Genomic DNA, 18,591 nt, shown 5'->3' with positions numbered 1-18,591 from the left:
CCACCTGCGCTTAACCCGCTGCGCTACAGCCCGACTCCCTGTTTTGTTTCTTTTAAGATAGAGGTAAGAGACAGAGGCAGAGGGCAGAGGAGGTAGCATAATGGTTATGCAAACAGACTCCCATGCCTGAGGCTCCAAAATCCCAGGTTCAATCCCCTGTACCACCATAAACCGAAGCTGAGCAGTGCTCCAGTATTTCTCTCTGTATCTGTCTCAAAATTACAATAAAATATTTTTAAAAAGAAAGAGACAGTGAGTCAGGCAGCAGCACAGTGGGTTAAGCACATGTGGTGCTGAAGCACAAGGACCGGCATAAGGGTCCTGGTTCGAGCCACCAGCGGTGAAGCAGGTCTGCAGGTGTCTCTCTTTCCCTCCCCCTCTGTCTTCCCCTCCTCTCTCCATTTCTCTCTGTCCTATCCAACAATGATGACATCAACAATAACGATAACAATAAAAAACAAGGGCAACAACAAAAGAGAAAATAAATAAATATTTTAAAAATTGAGAAAAAAAAAAGAGACAGAAGCAGGAAGAGAGAGAGCCAACAGCACCAAAGTTTCCTTCAATACAGTGGGGGCCAGGCTCAAACCTGGGTCATGCACATGACAAAGTAGCACACTATCCAAGAACACTATGTCAATGACCCTGTTAAAAAGTATGCAGTTGCCCCAGATCATATCAAATCGATGGGGTTTACAGTCAACAATATTTATACACCTTTCCCATATTAGGGAGCTACTCTCTTCCCTGATCCAGCTTTCTGGTCCTTTTTCCAGCCATGACATCATTTACCCAGACAATAACTTGGATCCAGCTGCATATCAGATTTCAGGCTCAGAGGGGGGGGGGGGAAAGAAAACTAGAATAGCCATAGGCCCTTTGGAATATAACTAAAATAGGCCTACTAGCTATCAACAAAATGGAGACAACCCCCCCACCCACCCAACTCTTCACCTGCACTACTCTAGCCTTTAGGTTCATGATTAGTCAACAATTTGTTTGGCTTTATATGTTAACTCTCTTTTCAGCCACCAAGTTCCAAATGCTAGCATGATGCTGACCAGAGTTCCCTGGAGAGACAACCCCCACAAATGTGTCCTGGAGCTCCGATTCACCAGAACCCTGACCCACTAGGGAAAGAGAGAGGCAGGTTGGGAGTATGGATTGACCTGTCAATGCACATGTTCAGCGGGGAGGCAATTGTAGAAGCCAGGCCTTCCACCTACTATATTCTACAGTGACCTTGGGTCTATACTCCCAGCAAGTTAAAGAACAGGAAAGCTATCAGGGGAGGGATTGGGATATCGAGTTCCGGTGGTGGGACCTCTGTGGAGTTGTACCCCTCTTATCCTATGGTTCTGTCAGTGTTTCCTTTTCATAAATAAATTTTTTTTTTTAAAGTATGCATTTAATCACAGAAGCCAGACCTCTAACCTTCTGTGCCCCATAGAGTTGGTCCATACTCCCAGAGGGATAAAGAATGGAGAAACTCCCAGTGGAGGGGAAGGGACATAGCACACTGGTGGTGGTAGTTATGTGAATTGTACCCCTTATCCCACAATCTTACTGATCATTACTAAATCACCAATTTAAAAAGGGGGAGAGAGAGAGAGAGAAGCTGAAAAACAAGAAAACACAAAGCAGAACTGAGACTGGGTTTAGTGTATTGCACCACAGTAAAGGACTCTGGGGTGGAGGGGAGAGTTCAGGTCCTGGAGCACAATGGCAGAGGAGGTACTGGGGGGTGGGGATGGGTTGAATTGCTATGTGGAAAATTGAGAAATGTTAAACACGTACAAACTACTGTGTTTTACTGTTGACTAAACCATTAATTCCCCCCAATAAAGAAAAAAAATTCTTTTAAGTGTGCAACTGGAGAACCATAGGGGGAAAAAAGACAATGTTAATGCCCAGAATAATTTGGGTGAGAGAGTAAGCTTTAGAAAAACAGGAGATCACTATGAAGTTCAAAGTGGCAGAATAGATCTAGGAGATAAAGTATAAACTTCAAATTCTGTTGAAATTAAATCCATAAATTTAAAAAAAAGGGGGGGGCATATATTAATATGCCCCTCCTGTACATCAGTGCCATGAATCTCAGGCCAATGTTATTTGTGTCATAATACAGGAGCCTTTCATGAAGTAACTGGTGATTTTATCAGTTATCACATTGCTCCAGAGGTCTGGCAGGTGACACAGAGAATACAACATTGGACTTTCAAGTTTGAGGTCCCAAATTCAATCCCCAGTACCACATATAGCAGACTGATGCTCTGGCTCTCTCTGTCTCTCTCACCACCACCACTAGCCGCTCATTCTCATCCCAATTAATAAATAAATCTTAAAAAAACAAGACAAAGGAAACAAAAAGGAGAGAAAAGAAACTCTATCTCATATAAAATAAATCTTTTTAAAAAATGAAAAAAAAGAAACTATCTCATATAAAATAAGTAAAATAAATCTTTACAAAAAAAAATCTTGTGGGGGCCAAGAGATACCACAGCGGTTAAGCACACATGGCGCACAGAGCAAGGACTGGCATAAGGATCCCAGTTTGAACCCTTGGCTCCCCACCTGCTGCAGGGGCAGGGGGCGGGTGGGGGAGTTGCTTCATGGGTGGTGAAGCAGGTCTGCCTGCAGGTGTCTATCTTTCTCTTGCCCTTTCTGTCTTCCCCTCCTCTCTCAATTTCTCTCTGTCCTATCCAACAACAATAGCAATGGCAACAATAACAAGGGCAACAAAATGGCCTCCAGGAGCAGTGGATTCATAGTGCAGGCACCTAGCCCCAGTGAAAAAAAAAAAAAAAAACTTGCTCCAAACAAAATGCTTGCAGTGAATCTTCAGTATTTTCCATGTGCACAGTTTAAGCAGTCTCACTCTTCGCTAGGTACAAGGTATCTCCTGAATCCTTGGAGTCCCAGATCCATTAACATAATAAGCTCATAAGACACAATTCTTGAGTTTGCATGCTCAACTCCTGTAACCACATGCTCTCCAGACATAGAACAAACAAAGGCAAATGAATTCACCTTGTTCTTGAAGTAGGTGGAACATTACTGTTAAAAATGTTTCCTAACCCTTCCGGCATGTTTTCTGGCTCAAAACAGACATCACGACTCAGCCCTTCCATAGAGCACCTCACTGAACCTTCTTCCATCAAACAGACTCATCCCAATGTTAGCACTGAGGTCCCGATAAGACCTTGTATCTTCCTACCATTTTTATTTTTTCCACGAAGCCCTACCGCCACCCATGTGACACATCAGTAGTCAATCATCAAACAAACATTTCATCTTTATGTAGTGCAGAACACGATGCATCAACTTGCATTTAACTACCAAATGTGTGTACACAGGTTTAGAATTTAATTTTTTGGTGCAGAAAAAAAATTTAAACTGAAAGTTAAATTTGTAGTACCTGTTTCAGGAAAGATTCCAAGGCTGAAAGTCCAGCTTTCTTTAGTTCTACATTTGTATGGCTACACCATTTTGACATTATTTCAAATAAAGTGACATAGTTGTCCAGAAGGCAGGTGCTGAATTGTGGTGCATGCAGGGTAAACAAGCGTAAGCCAGCTGCAATTGCAAAAAGCATTATATTTAGAATAGGAAAACCTACAGCAGAATGAAGAACTGAAAAAGTGTCAGGCATACATCAAAATGTGAACTGCATTCAGGAAGGTCTGAAATCACTATAAATAATGGCTTGGGACCCTAAGTAGAGCTCTAATGCTGCCAATCTCCACTTTAATCAACAGGCCCACTACATGACCAATGACTCCTGCAGGTCAAGTTCAGAAATTGGATGCAAATTCAGAGCAAGTCAGAATGCTATCAATCTCAATCCCTGAAGAGATCTTCTTGAAGTAATGTATTTAATCATGCAACTAAGTGTGACCATCTCAAAGAGTCTGTGTACCAATAGTTTCCAGAAATCTCGATGTAAATTGCTGTGTGTGAAACATCACAGCTATTATCACTTCCACTCTCACTCATCATTTAAGCAAAAGTATATAGTACAGGCATCAATTTAGTAGCCTGAAGTTTCCTACTCCATTAAACACAAATACTTACCTAAAGGTACAGCATACCGCTTCAGATCTACCTATTGTAAAAACAGGGAGAAAACTGTTATCAGTGTCTGACAACCACAAATGTCAACTGAAAGAGAATCCAAGTATTATTAATCCTACCTGAGGACAAATTGCCTTCAATGCAAAGTCAAAAATCTCCTTTGAGGTCTGGGGATCTGAGAAAAAATATATATATAAAGATGTCTCCATTCCAAAATTTAATAATATCGTTTGACAAACTTTACAACAGACAGTAAGACTAACAACTCTATTTCAAAGAGTTTTGAATCTGAATCTGCCCCCACAAGGTCTCTTCTGAACTTGAGATATACATCTCCCAGGACCCATAAATCATTACTGCTTCCTAATTAGTACAGCAGCAGAGTGTATTTCAATTCCATAAAATTTCATGTATTTCAATTCTAACTCATCACTTAGAAGCTGTTAATAACTGCCTCAAGCCCCCAGTTTTTTGTAAAAGGGGTAACATAGGACTTCTTTTTTTGCTGTCTGTTGTTTGCCTCCAGGGTTATCCCTGGGGCTTGGTGCTTTTCCTATGAACCCATGCTCCTGGAGGCCACCTTTTTTTTTTTTTTTTTTAATTATTTTTGATAGAACAAAGAGAAATTGAGAGGAGGAGGGGGAGATAGAGAGGGAGAGAGAAAGACAGACACCTGCAGACCTTGCTTCATTGCTTATGAAGCCACCCATCTGCAGGTGGGGAGCCAGGATCCTTGCACGGGTCCTTGCACTTCATACTATGTGTACTTAACCCCATCCTAGAGGCTTTTTTTTTTTTTTTTTTTATTCCCTTTTGTTGCCCTTACTGTTTTATTGTTGTAGTTGTTATTGATGTCGTCATTGTTGGATAGGACAAAGAGAAATGGAGAGAGGAGGGAAAGACAGAGGGGGAAAGAAAGATAAGACACCTGTAGATCTGCTTTACCGCTTGTGAAGTGACTCCCCTGCAGGTGGGGAGCCAGGGGCTCAAACTGAGATCCTTATGCTGGTCCTTGCGCTTTGCGCCACATTTGCTTAACCCGCTGCACTACTGTCCAGCTCCCCAGAGGCCTGCTTTCACTGTCTTTTGGAGGAGTAAACAATACAATCAAGGCCAAACACATTATTATTATTTTTTTAAATATATTTATTTATTTATTCCTTTTGTTGCCCTTGTTGTTTTGTTGTTGTAGTTATTATTGATGTCATTGTTGTTGGATAGGACAGAGAGAAATGGAGAGAGGAGGGGAAGATAGAGAGGGGGAGAGAAAGACAGACACCTGCAGACCTGCTTCACCACCTGTGAAGTGACTCCCCTGCAGGTGGGGAGCCGAGGGCTCGAACCGGGATCCTTCCGCTGGTCCTTGTGCTTAGCGCCACCTGTGCTTAACCCGCTGCGCTACCGCCCGACTCCCCCAAACACATTATTGTCCCATTATTCAATACATGGTATATGCCAATATATTATAAGAATTACACATATGAATATTGGCCTCATGGGTTTACTACATAAAAGAGCAAATAATCCGAGGCTCTTCTGCTAATCTCTCTGACATGGCAATTATCTGTATAACTATTATGTCTCGACATGACAATTATCTGTATAACTGTATCTCTCCAGAACATTCAATTCAGCTGCCTAGAAACCAGGCTTTTCCATTAGTAAGTTCTCTGCCCTAGTTGTAAGGACTCAAAGACAATCAAGAACCCTTTGCTTTGATTATTAGACTAAGGTATCTGAGGCCAGAGAGCAAATGTGAGAGAAGCTGTAACTTTGGACTTGAAAACATGAAGCTCCAAGTTTGATCCACAAATAACATATGCCAGTGTGATGTTCTGGTTTTCTCTCATTTTCATAAATAAATCTAAAAAAAAGCAGGAATGATCCTTGTAGTGAAAGACTATTTGTGGTGGCATAAACCCAAGTTGTCACAGGTGATGAAACACACACACACACACACATACACACTCACCGTGCGCATGTCAAATTGGTAAAATCTGAAAGAGCTCAGTCAACTCTATCAGTGCCAATAGTCTGACTGAGTACTGTTTTATATTTACTGAAAGAATAATGAATGGTGATGAATATATAGAAAGGGGGCCGGGTGGTGGCACACCTGGTTAAGCACACATATTACAGTGCACAAGGCCCCAGGTTCGAGGCACTGGTCCCCATCTGCAGGGGAAAAGCTTCACAAGTGGTGAAGCAATATTGCAGTTGTCTCTTTGTCTCTCTTTCTCGTCCCTCTCAAGTTCTGGCTGTCTCTATCCAATAAATAAATAAAGATAGTAAAAAAATATTTAAAAAAAAAATGAATGTAAAGAAAGTCTCCATTATTTCTCACCACTGCAATGAACCCACAACTGCCTCTAGAGTTCAAAAAAGTAGCAATTCAAGAGATACTTTAATAAAAGGACTGAAATTAAGCACAGCCAAGCAATACCTTCTTCCATGGATTTAGTGAAGTTACACAGGAGTGAAGACAATCCCTTTAGGCATCCTGCCACCACAAGCAGTTTGGGTTCTCTCACTGCTGATGTCATCTAAAAGGCAATTTATGAGAAAATTATAAGAAAATAATTTTTAAAAGGAAAAAAACTCAACTATATTGTATGAAAGAGAATATCATACCTGGGTCTTAAGCTCACCCAGAAAAGCCCGGAACAGATTTTCTGAATTATTTATCATCTCACTAGGGTGAACTTCCCCCAATACTCCTAGAAGCTCGTATATTTTCTCTAAAACTGAAAAATAAGGTTTAGATAAATGAAAACCTAAAATTAAAGTAAGAAATAAAAATGCCTAACAATGAGCAAGAAAATGAGAGGATATTTAGTTCAAAAGCATTTTCACCATTAGACTAGTATCTGGTATTATTTACTAGAAACTCATACAAATATATTATAAAATAAATTTCACTTGATATATGCCGTGAGTATTCTATTTCGAAGAATCATTTTATAAGGGTTAAAATTTTACAAGCAGGCATCCACACAACACTTTTTTTTTTTTGTCTCCAGGGTTTTTGCTGGGACTTGGTGCCTGCACTACAAATCCATTGCTCCTAGAAGCTATTTTTCCCATTTTGTTGCCCTTGTTGTTGCACTTGAAGTTGTTAGTTATTATTGTCATAGCTGTTGTTGTTGCTGGATAGGACAGAGAGAAATCGAGAGAGATGAGGAAAAGAAGGGGAGACAAAGATAGACACCTGCAGACCTGCTTCACCGCTTGTGAAGCCACCCCCCAGGCAGGTGGGGAGCTGGGGGCTCGAACTGGGATGCTTATGTGGACCCTTACACTTTGTGCCATGTGCGCTTCACCAGCTGTGCTACTGCCCGACTCCCACAACATTCTGTTTTTATCTGTTTCCGTTTTGGTTTATTTCCAGCAAAATAAATAAATAAATTCATCCATAAAACATATAGGTAAATGGCATAGTAGAAAAATTCCCAAGGGTGGGGAACATTTTTTCCTGCCAAGGGTCATTTGGGTATTTATAATATCACTTGTGGGTAATATGAAATCGTAAATTTAAAAATTAGCACTGGGGGTAGGGCGGTAGTGCAGTAGTTAAACACATGTGGTACGAAGCACAAGGACCAGAGTCAGGATCCCGGTTCAAGGGAAAAGTTTTGCAAGTGGGGAAGCAGTGTTGTAGGTGTCTCTCTGTCTCTTTCTATCTCTTTCCCCATCCCCTCTCAATTTCTAGCTATCCCTATCCAACAAATAAAGATACTACAGAAAATTTTTTAAAAAGCACTCAAATTTATTGAACTTTGAGTATTTATTTTTTTAATATTTATTTATTCCTTTTTGTTGTCCTTGTTTTATTGTAGTAGTTATTACTGTTATTGTTACTACTGTCTTTGTTGTTGGATAGGACAGAGAGAAATGGAGAGAGGAGGGGAAGACAGAGGGGGGAGAGAAAGACAGACACCTGTAGACCTGCTTCACTGCCTGTGAAGCGACTCCCTTGCAGGTGGGGAGCCGGGAGCTCAAACCGGGATCCTTACACCGGTCCTTGTGCGGGTCCTTGCGCTTTGCATCACCTGCTCTTAACCGGCTGCGTTACCTACCACCCAACTCCCTGAACTTTGAGTCTTACCTACAATAGCCTTAGCAAGGACAGACCACATAATTTCAAGGGCCATATGTGGTCCCAGGACTGACTTTCATTATTCTATTCTTTTTTTTTCCTTAATATTTTTTTAGTGTCCCTTTAAATTTTTATTAAAATGTTATTTATTTATTCATGAGAAAGACTGGAGAAGAGAAAAAACCAGATATCACTCTGGTACATGTGCTGCCAGGGACTGAACTCAAGACCTCATGCTTGAGAGTCTGATGCTTTATCACTGTGCTACCTACTGGACCACTCTTTACACCAATGGTTTTGAGGGTTAATCGGTTAATATATTTTTATTGGGGGATTAATAGTTTATAGTCAACAATAAAATACAGTTAACAAAAAAAATACAGTAGTTTATACATGTATAACATTTCTGTTTTCCACATAAGAATTCAACCCCCTCTGTAGGTCCTCTGATATTATGTTCCAGGACCTGAACCCTCCCTCCTGCCACCCCAGAGTCCTTTACTTTAGTAAATATTTTTAAAAGTATTTTTAAATAGCACTTAAATGGAACTCACCTGTATCTGGTATTTTTGATTTCCATGCAAGTTCTCCGTAGAATTTGCTAAATAATTCTCCAATTCTAAATTCATCCATAAGTCTAGAACTTCTCAATGTCTGAAGTAACTAAAAGGATACAGATTACCATTGTCTGAAGAGGAAAATAATGCAAAACCATCATCCACCTCAATGTGTTTATACACAACAAAGTGGCAAAAATCACTTATCTCTAGGAAATTTCTGCTTGGCCCCTCAAGGTTCTGATCAGTTCAGGTTAGTGGAGAGGCAGAGGTTGGGGGGGGAGAGGAACCTTTCAAAGGCAGAGAAATGCAGACTGAAATTCATTTTCCCAAGAAACCAAGAATATGACTAGACCCATACTCAGAGAGGCTCTTAGAAACAAGAGTAGCAAGACCCAAAGGGATTCTTTTTTCCCTTCTTTTTTCCCCCCGGCAGACAATGTGAAAGAGACCACAGCACTGAAGCTTCCTTCAGTGCAGTGGAGACTACGGTTCGAACCTGGGTCTCACACTTGGCAAAGAAGCATACTATCAAAATGAGCTATTTGCCATCACCATCCGCCCCACACAAGAAATTCTAAAAATAGAGCTGTAAACGTGAGACCCTAACTACCACTTAAACATAACATTTAGATCCATTCTTTTTAAAAAAAATTTATTTATTTTCCCTTTTGTTGCCCTTGTTTTATTGTTGTTGTCGTTAATGTCGTTGTTGTTGGATAGGGCAGAGAGAAATGGAGGAGGGGAAGACTGAGGGAGAAAGAAAGACACCTGCAGACCTGCTTCACCAACTGTGAAGCGACACCCCTGCAGGTGGGGAGCCTGGGTTCAAACTGGGATCCTTGCACTTCGTGCCACATGTGCTTAACCCACTGTGCTACCGCTGACCTCCTAGATCCATTCTTATGGAAAGGTCTTAGGAGAAAATTCTCATACAATGATGTGAGTTTGGGCAATTTTTAGTAGCATGAGGTTTCAAGATTCAGGATTTTGAAACTAATGGAAGAATTGTAAGTATCTTAGTTATTCTCCTTCATTTTCTTAATACACAACAATGCTCCAAGATATCAGAAGATGGCTACAAAATCCACAGCTTATCCACGTATCTGTGTAATTCAAACCCATCCACAGTATCTCTCATCTGAAAACATAACCCCAAGCTCTAATTCCCAATTTAAATCTTATGCTTACTATAAAACATATTCATTGAGAAATACAAAGTTACCTTAATAAGAAGGTCTAGGGCTGGAATCTTACATTTAGCAGCTTTATCTTTTGTATAAACACTGGTACAAATGTTCTGGGTTTGAAAAGGAGTTAAAACAAATTATCATAAATAAGCTTAAACAATTGAGACTAATGAAAACATTAGCACAGTGAAACAATGTGTGAAGACCATACCATGTAACCTGCAGTGCTGCAGGTATCTGTCTCTCCCTCTCTATCACCTTCCCTCTCAATTTCTGACTATCTCTATCCAACAGATTAAAATAAAAAAAAAAAAACAGAAGAAGAGGTAAAAAAGCATACATCATTTACTGGAACTGCACAAACTGGCAGACAGGAGTCTTCCTTGAGTGATTTCCTCCAGTCATTAACTGAATGAGTAAATGAAGTCCATCTAAGAATTAGGTAACCATGTATTGTTTCTGAAAGTATCCTGTAATCTCCCCACATTCCATGAAATAAAGTTTATTATGCCTTTTTAATTAAAGTTTTATTCATCTTATGTACACAAAGTTATCAAAATTGCCAAAAATATTATCAAAATAGTTTTGACAATGGTTTGATTAAATATTTAAAAGCCCATTTTATTTCTAAGACAATCAAGTACAGCTTCCCAGTCAAAAAAAGGGCACAGATAAAAAAAAAAATCCGAATTTAAATTATTAAAATGAGGTTAAAATGGAGGTAAGTGCTTATCAAGATGTGGCTTTTTTTTCTCCTTACCTTAACATCAAGAGAATAAGGTGTAATCTTTTGGCCAATTTTTTCCAAGAAAACATATAAAAATTTTAAGATTTCTTCTCTACAATCACGGAACTGTAATTTAAAAATTCACAATATAGTAAACATAGGTAAGAATAAAATTCATTCTAACATACACACTCACGACCAGAAAAAGCAAAATAAAACATTTCAACTTACTTCCTCAATGCTAAGTGATTTCCGAACAAATATAAGCAAACCAAACTCTTTAGAAAAAATTAAGGAAGTCTGTAATGCTGAAACAAAAAAAAGGGGGAAAAAAGTAAGAGAGCTGCCAAGCACCTAAACCACCCTAAAGGGTCTGCATACTTCCTGATTCACTTTTCAAATGACGAACCTATGGGAACAGTATTTAGACAAACAGTAAATTTTTTTTCTTTTTTTTTCTTTTTTTTTTTGCTTTTATTTTATTTTTATTTTATTTTTATTTAAGAAAGGATTAATTAACAAAACCATAGGGTAGGAGGGGTCCAACTCCACACAATTCCCACCGCCCAATCTCCATATCCCACCCCCTCCCCCAAACAGTAAATTTTTAAAAAATATTTATTTATTCCCTTGTTGCCCTTGTTGACAAACAGTAAATTCTAGTTGATATTCCACCAGTACAATGATTGCCAGAGATCTGTATACTATAATCCCTACCATCACAAAGCTAGTATGCTAGCTTTACAAAGCAAAAGGTACTCAAGGCTGCTATTCATCTGACTTCAAAATGAGAAGCTAGTCCTGGATTATCTGGTAAACCCAATGTAATTATAAGAGCCCCTAAAAGTGGAAGTGGTGGGAGTCAGGCGGTAGCGCAGCGGGTTAAGTGCAGCGGGTTAAGTGCACGTGGCACAAAGTGCAAGGACTACCTCTGCACCTGCAGGGGAGTTGCTCCACAGGCAGTGAAGCAGGTCTTCAGGTGTCTTTCTCTCACCCCCGTCTTCCCCTCCTCTCTCCATATCTCTGTTCTATCCAACAACAATGACATCAATAACAACAATAATAACTACAACAACAAAAAGACAACAAGGGCAACAAAAGGGAAATAAAATTTTTTTTTAATGTGGAAGTGGTCTCTCTCTCCCCTCTCCCTCTCCTCTCTCCTCTCTCCTCTCTCCTCTCTTCTCTCTCCTCTCCCAGATCAACTAGGAATACCAAAGGAGACCACCCAGGACCGAAACAAGACAGGACTAGAATGACCACAGGAACCCAGTAAATCACCGGTGAGTACAAACGTGTGTAGCTGGTGACAGAGAGGAGAGAAGGACCTAAGGAGAGATTAAGTGACTGCTAACAGTTCAACAGTTTATCAGTTGAGACACCACCTCCAGTCTGCTCCAACAACAAGGGGACAGCTTAAGGGAGGAGAGGACTCCCCAGAGACTCACCAAGTGCAACTCTGAGTCTCCACTGTTACTACCCTCAGAATCTGGAGCAGCGACAGGAAGGGACACCAGGGGACAGAGATCTAACCAGGAAACTCAGGAGAAGACCTATACCTCGGTGGCATAGCTGAGGGGCTGTGAAAGTCTCTTTGCATAACCACTGGATTATCATCAATAGATGCAGAGAAAGCCTTTGACAAAATACAACATCCCTTTATGATCAAAACACTGCAAAAAATGGGAATAGATGGAAAATTCCTCAAGATAGTGGAATCTATATATAGCAAACCTACAGCCAACATCATACTCAATGGTGAAAAACTGGAAGCATTTCCACTCATATCTGGTACTAGACAGGGCTGCCCACTATCACCATTACTATTCAACATAGTGTTGGAAGTTCTTGCCATAGCAATCAGGCAGGAGCAAGGAATTCAAGGGATACAGATTGGAGGAGAAGAAGTCAAACTCTCCTTATTTGCAGATGACATGATAATATACATGGAAAATCCTAAGGAATCCCACAAGAAGCTTTTGGAAATCATCAGGCAATACAGTAAGGTGTCAGGCTATAAAATTAACATTCAAAAGTCAGTGGCATTCTTCTATGCAAACACTAAGTTAGAAGAAAGTGAAATCCAGAAATCAATTCCTTTTACTATAGCAACAAAAACAATAAAATATCTAGGAGTAAATCTAACCAAGGAAGTGTAAGACTTGTATACTGAAAATTATGAGTCACTATTCAAAGAAATTGAAAAAGACACAAAGAAGTGGAAAGATATTCCATGTTCATGGGTTGGAAGAATTATATCATCAAAATGAATATATTACCCAGAGCCATCTACAAATTTAATGCTATCCCCATCAAGATCCCAAGCACAGTTTTTAGGAGAATAGAACAAATGCTACAAATGTTTATCTGGAACCAGAAACGACCTAGAATTGCCAAAACAATCTTGAGAAAAAAGAACAGAACCGGAGGCATCACACTCCCAGATCTCAAACTATATTATAGGGCCGTTGTCATAAAAACTGCTTGGCACTGGAACATGAATAGACACACTGACCAGTGGAATACAACTGAGAGCCCAGAAATGAGGCCCCACACCTATGGACATCTAATCTTTGACAAAGGGGCCCAGACTATTACATGGGGAAAGCAGAGTCTCTTCAACAAATGGTGTTGGAAACAATGGGTTGAAACATGCAGAAGAATGAAACTGAATCACTGTATTTCACCAAATACAAAAGTAAATTCCAAGTGGATCAAGGACTTGGATGTTAGACCACAAACTATCAAATACTTAGAGGAAAATATTGGCAGAACTCTTTTCCACATAAATTTTAAAGACATTTTCAATGAAACGAATCCAATTACAAAGAAGACTAAGACAAGCATAAACCTATGGGACTACATCAAATTAAAAAGCTTCTGCACAGCAAAAGAAACCACTACCCAAACCAAGAGACCCCTCACAGAATAGGAGAAGATCTTTACATGCTATACATCAGATAAGAGTTTAATAACCAACATATATATATAAAGAGCTTGCCAGAATCAACAACAAGACAATAAATAACCCCATCCAAAAATGGGGGGAGGACTTGGACAGAATATTCACCACAGAAGAGATCCAAAAGGCCAAGAAACACATGAAAAAATGCTCCAAGTCTCTGATTGTCAGAGAAATGCAAATCAAGACAACAATGAGATATCACTTCACTCCTGTGAGAATGGCATACATCAGAAAAGGTAACAGCAGCAAATGCTAGAGAGGGTGTGGGGTCAAAGGAACTGTCCTACACTGCTGGTGGGATGCAAATTGGTCCAACCTCTGTGGAGAACAGTCTGGAGAACTCTCAGAAGGCTAGAAATGGACCTACCCTATGATCCTGCAATTCATCTCCTGAAGATATATCCTAAGGAACCCAACGCATCCATCCAAAAAGATCTGTATACACATATGTTCTTGGCAGCACAATTTGTAATAGCCAAAACCTGGAAACAACCCAGGTGTCCAACAACAGATGAGTGGCTGAGCAAGCTGTGATATATATACACAATGGAATACTACTCAGCTGTAAAAAATGGTGACTTCCCCGTTTTCAGCCGATCTTGGATGGACCTTGAAAAAACCATGTTGAATGAAATAAGTCAGAAACAGAAGGATGAATATGGGATGATCTCACTCTCAGACAGAAGTTGAAAAACAAGATCAGAAAAGAAAACACAAGTAGAACCTGAAATGGAATTGGCGTATTGCACCAAAGTAAAAGACTCTGGGGTGGGTGGGTGGGAAGAATACAGGTCCATTAAGGATGATAAATGACATAGTGGGGGTTGTATTGTTAAATGGGAAACTGGGGAATGTTATGCATGTACAAACTATTGTATTTACTGTTGAATGGAAAACATTAATTCCCCAATAAAGAAATAAATTTTAAAAAAATGTGGAAGTGGTCTCAGTAAGTGCAGCAAGCAAATAGAAAGACCTAGGACAGATACCATAAAGTACTTAATCAAATAGTTTCTACCTAGACCTAGATACCCTCCTCACCAACTTTCTAAATCACTTCCCTCTGATATGGAGAAACTTATCAAAGTAGGGACTTCAAAGCTGGATAAGGTAAAAATACTGGCACACTTTAATGATGGTTCTTTTGGTCACTCCCAGGTCACTCCATCATCCAGGGCCCTAATCAGGGAATCCTGGGATTCCCACATAGGCATGATGGGCCTAGACCTATCACATCCCTCTCTCCACCATCACTGGTCATCTCCATCAGGAATAGCACTGTGGACCCTATTGTGGGCCTCTACAGGACCTTGCCCTCAATGTGGAACAACAATGGTAGGGACTGCCTCACTTTCCAAAGGGAGGTTGGGTCAACATACTCTGCCACTCGAAGAAGACGGTCTTGAACTGAGAGCAGCCTAGAATGTTCCTAGCTATGACCATGGAATGTAAGCTCAGACCTGCAGGGATGCAGAGTTTACACAGGCTCCTGTGCTGAATATGGACCCTAAATCAGATTGCTGAGGTTTACAGTTAATGGTAGTTATATACTCTTCCCATACTTACTCTCTTCCCTGATCCAACTTTCTAGTCCTACATCCAACTCTGGCACCATCTCCCCAAACGATACCTTTAGCCCACCTGCATGTTAGCTTTTGGGTTCAAGTAAAATTAGTGAAGTCATGGGCCCCTTGGAATATACCTAAAACAGACTTCCTAGCTTTTTCCAAAACAGAAACCTCCAAATCTCATCTGCTATATTCTTATCTTTAGGTTCCTGATTATCAAACAATTTGTTCTGCTTTATATCTTAATTCTTTTTAAAAATATTTATTTATTTATTTCCTTTTTGTTGCCCTTTTTATTGTTGTTGTAGTTATTATTGTTGTTTGACAGGACAGAGAGAAATGGAGAGAGGAGGGGAAGACAGAAAGGGGGAGAGAAAGATAGACACCTACAGACCTGCTTCACCACCTATGTGAAGTGACTCCCCTGCAGGTGGGGAGCCAGGGGCTTGAACCGGGATCCTTATGCCGGTCCTTGTGCTTTGTGCCACATGCGCTTAACCCTCTGCGCTATTGCTTGATTCCCTATATCTTAATTCTTTTTCAGTCACCAAGTTGCAGATGCTACCATAAAACCAACCTGACTTACCTGGGCAGACACTCTCACCAATGTGTCCTGGAACCCTACCTCCACAGCTCTGCCCCACTAGGAAAAGATAGAGACTTTCCCTGCCAATGCCCATGTCCAACAGACAAGATATTACAGAAGCCAAACCTCCCACCTTCTGCACCCTATAATGATCCTGGGTGCATGTTCCCAGAGAGATAAAGAATAGGAAAGCTCCCAATGGAGGGGATGGGATATGGAACTCTGATGGTGGGAATCGTACCACCCTTATCCTATGGTCTAGTTGATATAAAAAATAATAATAAAAGAAAAAGAAAAAAAAGGTGAAGTGGTGCAGTGACAGAGCTCTGGACTTGCAAGAAAGAGGTCCTGCCTTCAGTCCCTGAAACTGCATATGCCAGACTGCTGTTCTGGTCTCTCTCCTATTTCATAAAAACACCCTTTAAAAAATGCGGAGCTGGGAGGGGAAAAAAAGACATGGAAAGACATGAGAAGAGGGGAGTGGGTGGTGGAGCACCTGGTTGAGTGCACGTTACAATGTGCCAAGGACCCGGTTCAAGCCCCAGCCCTACAGGGGGAAAGCTTTGCAAGTGGTAAAACAGTGCTGCAGGTGTCTCTCTGCCCCTCTCTCTCTCCCTCTCTATATCGTCCTTCCCCTTCAATTTCTCTTTTTTAAATATTTATTTATTTATCCCCTTTTGTTGCCCTAGTTGTTTTACTGTTGTAGTTATTGTTGTTGTAATTGATGCTGTCGTTGTTAGATAGGACAGAGAGAAATGAAGAGAGGAGCGGAAGACAGAGAGGGGGAGAGAAAGATAAGACACCCGCAGACCTGCTTCACCGCCTGTGACTCCCTTGCAGGTAGGGAGCTGGGGGCTCTACCCGGGATCCTTATGTGGCTCCTTGTGCTTTGCGCCGCCTACACTTAACCCACTGCACTACCGCCCAACTCCCCCTTTGAATTTCTGTCTCTATCCAATAAACGAAGATAATTAATTTTTTTTTAAAAAAAAAAAGACCTAAGAAGAGAGATTCCAAGTTTGAGTGGTTACTGATCCACTATTGCTAGCTTCGAAAATGATGCAGGAAATGGGGATGGCCTTAAGAAGCAAGGGTCCTACAACTGAATGGAACTGAATCCTGCTAAGAACTTGAATGGAAAAGGAAAAAGAATTTTCCCCTAGAGTTGAGATGGCTACACCCCCACCCTCCCCCAGCCCTGTAGAGGACACAATTTGCCAGGTGCCATGAACCTGTCTTCAAGCCCCCAGCTACCTATGGGAGTACTAAACAAACGGTAGGTTTCCTCAACATGAAGAAGTGCTGTAGTGTCTTCCCTCATTTCTCTCTCTTTTTTTTTTTGTTTCCTTTTTTTTTCCTCCAGGGTTTTCTTATTGCTGGGGCTCAGTGCCTGCACCATGAACCCACCGCTCCTGGAGGCCATTCCCCCCCTTTTGTTGCCCTTGTTGTTGTAGCCTTGTCGCAGTTATTATTGTAGTTGGTGGTGTCGTTTCTTGTTGGATAGGAAAGAGAGAAATGGAGAGAGAAGGGGAAGACAGAGAGGGGGAGAGAAATCCACCTGCAAACCTGCTTCACCACCTGTGGAGCGACTCTCCTGCAGGTGGGGAGCCTAGGGCTCGAACCAGGATCCTTATGCTGGTCCTTGTGCCACGCACCGCATGCGCTTAACCCGCTGCATTACCGCCTGACCCCCTCCCCCCATTTCTTTTCCCTCTCTGCCTTTCACCTTCTATGTGAAACAAACAAAAGGGTCAAAGGCCCAGTGAAGCCCTGGTGACAAGGGGGGGAAAAGGGGAAGAAGGAAAAAAAAAAACAGTTTTCCACTGATGAAGTGATGAAGCATCTGAAAAAGGAAATTGGGTTCATGTGAATCCTGTTGGGGTTCTGATTCAATTGAATTAATATAGTTAACAAGCCTGTGTTGTTTCAAACCTCCTTAATAACATGCAGGTGATACAGAGCATTTTTGTCTTGTTTATATTACTTCACCATATTCACTACTAATCTAGGGAGGAAAAAAAATCACTGGTATTTTAAGAGGGCACATGAGTGAGAAAAGATTTAAATACCTTTCTAAAAGTGGTGTATCAGTTTCCATGCAGTAATGTATTTTGAAAGTGCTGATGAGTGACATACTTACAAAGGAAAAAAAGAAAAGTTCTCATCCACAAGCTGGCAAGACAGCTCACCTGGGAGGGTGTCTGCTTTGCCAAGCAAAGACCCAGATATTACAACCTCTATTGAATTTAGGGAAATCTATGCTGTTGTCTTTTCCTTTTTGAACTTCATGAGAACTAAGGTGGTGGTGATGACGAGGAGACAAAGAACTTTGGTGGAGGGTGTGGATAAAGGCACATACTCATGGTAATGAACCTATCACTGAATCTTGTAATTTTGCATAACATGGTTAAATTACAAATAAAAACAATAAGCTGACCTGGAAAAGAGAAGCCCCTTTCAACAACAAAATGTTCTCATCTAAACATTGCAAAAACTTTAAAAAAAAAACTGCATGAATTTCCACTTATATTTCTACAATGCAACTGAAAAATAGAAACATCAAATGGACATAGGTGAAATTGAGGTGAATGATCCTTCCCTCTCTTTTTCTCTCTCCCTATTTTAAACATCAATGATGGCAGAATTTAGAGCACTTTCACCCACGTTGGCTTTAAAATGCCTTTCCTTTGTTAAGGAAAAAAAAAAAGTACCGCATGACAAGTCACTTTTTAAAAAATTATCTTTATCTGTTGGATAGAGTCAGTCAGAAATCAAGAAGGGAGAGAGAGAGAGAGAGAGTAAGAGAGACAGAGAGACACCTGAAGGCA

General features: G+C 40.6%; 1 protein-coding gene and 1 long non-coding RNA gene across 2 annotated transcripts in view; one reads left to right on the top strand and one right to left on the bottom strand.

Annotated features, from left to right (window-relative positions):
* LOC132540493 (uncharacterized) overlaps positions 1-18,591 on the top strand; it is a 1,042,170-nt gene that overhangs the window by 128,877 nt on the left and 894,702 nt on the right. The window lies entirely within an intron of this gene.
* Positions 1-18,591, bottom strand: part of LOC132540487 (DNA-dependent protein kinase catalytic subunit-like) — a 79,655-nt gene that overhangs the window by 60,593 nt on the left and 471 nt on the right. The window contains exons 2-10 of the mRNA XM_060198564.1: positions 10,876-10,952; positions 10,678-10,770; positions 9,953-10,027; positions 8,725-8,833; positions 6,706-6,818; positions 6,518-6,617; positions 4,194-4,249; positions 4,075-4,105; positions 3,419-3,576 (exon numbers count right to left, since the gene is read on the bottom strand). Coding sequence (XP_060054547.1) covers positions 3,419-3,576; positions 4,075-4,105; positions 4,194-4,249; positions 6,518-6,617; positions 6,706-6,818; positions 8,725-8,833; positions 9,953-10,027; positions 10,678-10,770; positions 10,876-10,952 — 812 coding nt within the window. The remainder of the gene's footprint in view (positions 1-3,418; positions 3,577-4,074; positions 4,106-4,193; positions 4,250-6,517; positions 6,618-6,705; positions 6,819-8,724; positions 8,834-9,952; positions 10,028-10,677; positions 10,771-10,875; positions 10,953-18,591) is intronic.

The sequence above is a fragment of the Erinaceus europaeus genome, chromosome 1, assembly GCF_950295315.1.
Source record: "Erinaceus europaeus chromosome 1, mEriEur2.1, whole genome shotgun sequence".
In the NCBI taxonomy this organism is placed as follows: domain Eukaryota; kingdom Metazoa; phylum Chordata; class Mammalia; order Eulipotyphla; family Erinaceidae; genus Erinaceus; species Erinaceus europaeus.
This window is presented reverse-complemented; position numbering and strand designations above follow the sequence as displayed.